Source organism: Vigna unguiculata, chromosome 7 (assembly GCF_004118075.2).
Source record: "Vigna unguiculata cultivar IT97K-499-35 chromosome 7, ASM411807v1, whole genome shotgun sequence".
In the NCBI taxonomy this organism is placed as follows: Eukaryota; Viridiplantae; Streptophyta; class Magnoliopsida; order Fabales; family Fabaceae; genus Vigna; species Vigna unguiculata.
This window is the reverse complement of record NC_040285.1, coordinates 25459336-25465771: the sequence shown is the minus strand read 5'-3', so window position 1 is coordinate 25465771 and position 6436 is coordinate 25459336. Positions and strand designations below refer to the sequence as shown.

The 6436-nt window shown below is 30.6% G+C and overlaps 1 protein-coding gene across 2 annotated transcripts; it reads left to right on the top strand.

Annotated features, from left to right (window-relative positions):
- Nucleotides 1–2307: 2307 nt before the first annotated feature.
- On the top strand, nucleotides 2308–4615 carry LOC114191933 (dormancy-associated protein homolog 3). 2 transcript variants are annotated; one of them, XM_028081388.1, is made up of 3 exons: nucleotides 2308–2573; nucleotides 2798–2962; nucleotides 4162–4615. In XM_028081388.1, exons 1-3 carry the CDS (start codon nucleotides 2459–2461, stop codon nucleotides 4260–4262), a joined length of 381 nt encoding a protein of 126 aa, XP_027937189.1. In that variant the 5' UTR covers nucleotides 2308–2458; the 3' UTR covers nucleotides 4263–4615. The 2 variants fall into 2 exon arrangements, with proteins under 2 accessions (XP_027937189.1, XP_027937188.1); XM_028081387.1 differs by having other exon boundaries at nucleotides 2798–2967.
- The last annotated feature ends 1821 nt before the right edge of the window (nucleotides 4616–6436 follow it).

Below are 6436 nucleotides of genomic sequence, written 5' to 3'. Positions count from 1 at the left end.
AAATTTTAACTAAAATGATTTTCAATACCTTGAATTAAGGTTATAGTTTATTTTACTTCTTTGAATTTAAAATTAATATTTAAATTCTTCTTGTTTACAATAAACTTTTCAATCTCTCAAACAGAAAAAAAAATTAATCCCAAAAATTATAAATATTTTTAGTCAGTTAAATCTAAAAGATATATTTAGTCCCATAAATTTAAACAATATTTTCTTGGTTTCCATTTTGTAATGATTCTGGATTCATTTACTAAGTAAGAAAATTAAAATGAAATAGTAAGGGATATAATGAATCATGATTTATCATTTTGAGTTAACATCTCTAATTCTCAATTACATGTGAAAATTTTATTTGTTTAGACTGTTTTATAAAATATGAAAATGATAGAGAAATTGTCCCACAACTTCATGTCAACTTCTTCTTATATTAAATATATAGTGTTTAATACATTCCACAAATTTTATATTTATACCTTCCAAAAAAACTGTAAGAGTTCTACTTATGTCAATGTAATTAAAGTGAGGAAGATAGAAAATAAAAAAAGATTGCATGATTTATTGTGATGTATCCCATGTCATTATTAGAAGAAGTGAAAAGTTGAGAAAAAAAAAATCAACTTGAAGGATAAATTATTTTCAAATTAAAAGACTTAAATGAGTAATTTATAAATTTCAAAGCTACAAAATATTTTAAAAATTGATGATTTTAAAATATAAATTTCATGTTTGAGAGAATAGATACCATTATTTAATTTTAGGAAAGAAAATAAAATTTGATCCATATTCTACATAGTACAAATTTTTAAGTTAAAGTTTGAGAGGCATTAATGTTTATTGTTTTTTTGTCAACTACACAACTGTACAACACCCATAATTATTTGATGCAATAGATAGATTGTACAAAAATCAATGCTTATGTTTTATCTTGTAAAGTTATCTTCTGACGGGGTAACATTTATTTTGTCTCCAAAGATAATTTTGTTAAACTATATAAAGTTGTTCATTTTAACTTACCTAAGAACCATAATTATTGAATTGACCAAAAAATTGGTACACTCATTAGTTATGTGAAAGTAATTAGTAGTGGCAAGAGCATTAGTGGTCCATGACAGCTACTGCTAAAATAAAAAAATGAAAAATTTGTAAACATGAAAGTGTAAAGAATGTTATATCTGTGTGTAGTAAAACTTCAAAGTATGATTTAGAATAGAGGGAAATTTGGTAAGGAGTGGTGCAGAAAGTGTAACGAATTGTCCTTAGAGGTTGCGTCTTGGAGTGTAGATTTTGGATTATGGGAGGAAGAAAAAATTGGGGTGGTGACAGGAAACACCTGGAGCAGTTTCTACCTTTCTATAACTTCACTCTTCAACTATATAACACACTCCCAATGCTCATAACCCTACCCTCTTTATGTCATGCCTACTCTACTCCATTCCAATATTCCATTCTTCATTTACTTCAATACCCTTCTTTCACCAACTCTACCTGCTTCCTTAACTCAATTTCTCTATTTCTAATGTTATTAGACCAATATCACATATCTATCCTATGCATCAAATCATACTATCTGTGCTTTTCTCTTTTCCTGTTCTCCTTTTTATCCTTGCTTATCCCTTTGATCACGATTGATGGAAGCTTATGTCTTTCTGTTATTCATCAAAGGATTAAGATATAAGAACCCTTTTGGACATTCCAGTTATCTTTTATAAGTTCATGTTGAAAAGTAAACACAGTTAGCAAATTGCCTTTACCCTCTTTTGCAAGTGGCTAAATGTCTCTCTCTCATCTCCGATGTCAATTTTCAAACCCCAATAATGGAGAAATAGGACGCACAAAGACAAGAGATTAGCAGAAGGAAGAAAACAAACTAACAAAAAAGACAAAGCCACAAACAAATAACAAAGAAATGGATTTAGTTGTCTCTATTCGACACTAATCATGTTATATATATTCCACACAACACAATAAAATGGTCAGTATGTAGTTTTTTTTTTTATTGTGAGTTTTAGCAAGTTAACAAAGATTCTATTAGTAATTGCAAAAAGGTTCTCTTAATTATTTTTTTTTTTTAAAAGTTCAAATAAAACTATCAATATAAAGTTCTTATCTTTGAGATTTGGACAACAGTCATGGGCATTTTGGAACATACTCCTTCGGGAAAATGACATGTCACGCAAAGTTTCCTCCTTCATACACACATTCAAAATCACGTGACACCCACTCATCCGTAATACCACAAATTGTGGGACCCACTAGTACGGGAAAACCTTATCTCTAGCAGAATCTAGATCCAAAAGCCACGCAATGTGGACCCACGTGGTGCGTGATGAAATCGACGGTGCGGATTTCTTCCTAGGCCCATGACTTGTTGGGCCTTTAACGCTTCGCCGTCGTTAAATATTCCTCTCACGCTGCTTATTCCCGGAACCTGCTCACTGGATCCTTCTGATCAGCTCTCATGGGGCTGCTCGATCACTTGTGGGATGACACTGTCGCCGGCCCTCCGCCGGAGAACGGCCTCGGCAAGCTTCGAAAGCACCACACCTTCGCTTTCCGATCGAACTCTGGCAAGGGTACGCATGCATGCCCGTCCAACCCCGTTCAGCTTCCCGAATTAATTTTAGTTATTAAATAAACAACGAGAATCTCGGCGAGAAATGACTTTTCCAAAAGATTCTTACGCACTCACGCACTACTGCATGTATTAAATCTTGAAATGATTAAAGATAAAAAATATGCTTATGCTAACGAGAAAACGTTGTTGTGTCGTTGTGTGATTTTGGTTATGGTGGATCAGAATCAGACGGCGGAAGCGTGAAGTCATACGGTGAGGATTCGCCGGAAGACGCGATGAGAGTTACACGTAGTATCATGATCGTGAAGCCACCCGGATATCAGAGTCAGAGTGGATCGGCGCCGGCTTCACCCGCCGGTTCTACTCCTCCGGTGTCTCCGTTTTCAGGTAAGGTTGTACTTTACCTTTTTTTTATTGTCAGTGAAATGACGAATTAGACCTTGGATTTGGTTTCGGAACTGGGGTTGTCCTGTCTCCTGGGAAACTGGAGTGACAGTGTGAGAGTGTGACTGAGGCGGTTACTCTGGAATTTTTTACAAGGGTAATCCTGTCTATTCGGATAGACTTTCTCTTTCCTATGATAGCGTTAACTAGGGTTAGTCATGATGGCGGTCTTGTTTCCTTTCCACATATCTTCAACAATGTGCTTATCCATATCTGGACACGTAGTACTACAAATAAAATAATAAAATATAATAATAAGTGCTACAGGTTAAAAGTACTAGTAAATATTACTATCGAAAATAAAATTACTTGGTTGTTATTCATTATTTCTTAATGAATTGTTTGTATTTACATATTTAGGATTACTTTATTTTTTTATCAATTATATATAATTAGTGTGTATTTCAATCTTTAAATAATTTACACGTGTATTTATTGGTGAACGGAGGGAGAAAAGGTAAAATAAAAAATTATACAATTACTTTATTAAAATTAAGAAATTAAGAAAGTTTGTTATATTTTGGTAGGAAATGAAAACTAACTGTAGCATTTAGGTTTTGAAGGTGTCACCTGGGGTAACCTTGAATTCAGCTTGTTACATCTATTACATGTATGAAAGGCTTCTTTAATTCTTATATATATATATATATATATATATATATATATATATATATATATATATATATATATATATATATATATATATATATATATATATATAAGAATTAAAGCATAAAGGGTTTTAGGAAATTTCACGTGTTATTTAAAAACAGAAGCGGGTGGATATTTATCTATTACTGTTTGAAAAGTTTATTTTGGAAGATGCTTTTTATGACAAAAAAGCACACACAGCATAGTAATAATATCTGTACAAGTGATGGAGTGATTCTTATGACAGTGAAAGCATCTGCATAGTTTAAGTCTCAACGCTACGTTTGTGTTATTGTCCGTATAAAATATCCGCTAATTAATGTAATGATGGTGGTAATATGAAGCAGTTGAATGAAGAATATAGCATGATATAGTTGTTTTGGATAGTGAAATTGGATCATGCAGTTGTTATCGATAGTGAAATTTTGTGATGCAATGAAGAATAGAAAATGTATATACTTATTATGCGGGCATGTGTGGTACTGATATAGGAGCTAGAGAGTCCTTCCGGTTTCGAAGAAGGTCGACATCGGATGCGTTCGAGAAGACTCGCCAGAACAGACCAAGCTCTTCTTCTCCTTTCGATGTGTGAGAAATGACTCTCCATGATCACTAAAAGAATGAAAATATAGTTTGCTTTCCTCTGCCTTTTTTGGTCATGCTGTATCATTTTTGTTTACCTTTTTGTGCATATATATGTGTGTGTATATATATATATATATATATATATATATATATATATATATATATATGTATGAGTTCATGAGTTAAGCGGTTGAAATGGTGGTAGCTTTGTGTGGTTTAACAGCTGAGTCTTAGTTTGTCCAGTGTTTATGGTTATGGTCGGTTAGATGTAAATATGTAAAAACGCAGGTATGGGCGTGCTTTTGCTAAGTGTACTGTGTATATATATAAAGCCTTTTCAAGGTTTGTTCATTAGTGTTTGCTTTCACGCTCTAAGCTGTTTCTGGGTAATTCTTTGTGCACACATTTTGTATCTGTTTTCTGAAAAATGAGGTGTCCTTGAACATGTTTCGGAGGGAGGTGAACGTAAATACTAAAAGTTGAGAGGGTCCAATATGGGAACCAGTTGTGTCTGGCTTTAAGGATGGCGCATGAGTTTTGTGGATAGAGGTGGCTTTGTCTTGAAGCTTGGCTTGGAAAGGGTCCACGAATATTCGTTAACATATTTACATGTCTTTTTGTCATAATGAAATTTTTATTTTAGAACTTAAAATATTGCTTATATTCGCTTATATTTTCAAACCATTAAATGTTTTAACATGTTACATACTTTCTATGTGGATATTTTTTTATCTTTTCCAAAGTCATTGCTAACGTGCTCCTTTTGGGGATGTAATGGGGAACAATGACAAAACAACAACCTAATGGGGGAAACAGTACAGTGCTTTCATCAGCCATTAATACAGTCGGACAAACTAACCAAGACAATAAATAAATGAAATTTAAACCGAACGATTGCGTGAATATGTAAAACTTGTTTTGCTAAAGCATTCTCTTAAGTCATATAATTGAAAGGTAATTTTACGATTTATTATAAAAAAAGATAACATTAGTTCATTGTCGTATAAGATTAATAAAAATCGTTATAATATCCTGTCACAACATAATTTATAGTGCTATTCTCCTACTGATTTATGAAAGAAACTCTGAGATTAGTGGAGAATGAAACCATAAGTTACCCTACTATTTATTACACTTTCCATAGACAAAGCAGTCACCAATCAATTAATTATAATCTATTAAATATAGATTATAAGAGAAATTTTCCAGGATTTATTACTTTTTTTAGAAATAAATTTATGAATTTTCTACTTGATATATTAATTAATTTTTTCATTTCTATATGTAACTTAAATTCAGATTTGAATTCACAATAATATTTTACATTTTTTGTGGTCTTATAATATAACATTTTAAGAATTTTATCAATTTTTAAGAATTTAAACTAAGTCTGATGAGTTATTCTATATATTTAAATTTTTTATTGTTATTTAAAAGTTTTAAATATGTTAAATTACTTTTTTGATTGCTCTATTTGTCAAGAAATTTCAGTTTGATTATCAAGTTTTTTGTTGTCTTAATTTAGTCCTCATTTTTTTAAAAATAATTCGTTCTTATCGTTAGTTTGACCAAACGGCGTTAAAGTCAATGTCACGTGTCAATTTCTGGTTTTTTTAAATTTTTTTAAATTTTTTTACACGTGTCACTCCATAGTTGTGTCACGTGTCAAAGTAACTCAATTTGGTCTCTATATTTGTTTTTAGTTTCAATTTAGTCCCAATTTTTGTAAAAATAAAATAATATTGGTTTTCTTTAAATTGACATTAAATTTACTTTTTTATAAATCTTATGGTGATATTATTACTAAAATTAATGTTTTTATTAAATATTGCTATAAATATTTTAAATTAACTTTAAATTTTATACAAAACATTAGACTTTAGTTTTGTTTTGAACTTTCAATTTAGTTCCTAAACTTATGTGTGACAAGTTATTTGATTTTTAATTTTCACTAAGTTTGTATAATATGATACACTTGATGCCTTTATATATGATGACAAAATTGTTAATTTTTGAAATTAAGTTTGGGGTTTAACTTTGTTTAATAATAAAACTAGAAAAAAAAAACTTGTTTAAAAATATTTTTACAAATATTTAATAAAAATGTCAATTTTATTAAGAATATCATCATAAGTTGTATACAAAGATTAAATTGAGTGTCAATATAAGGAGGAACAATAT

Coding starts and splice junctions, on each gene's coding strand:
- LOC114191933 (XM_028081387.1), top strand. CDS start 2,459: ATGGGGCTGCTCGATCACTTGTGGGATGACACTGTCGCCGGCCCTCCG. Junction 2,574..2,797: donor CCGATCGAACTCTGGCAAGG/GTACGCATGCAT, acceptor ATGGTGGATCAG/AATCAGACGGCGGAAGCGTG. Junction 2,968..4,161: donor TGTCTCCGTTTTCAGGTAAG/GTTGTACTTTAC, acceptor GTACTGATATAG/GAGCTAGAGAGTCCTTCCGG.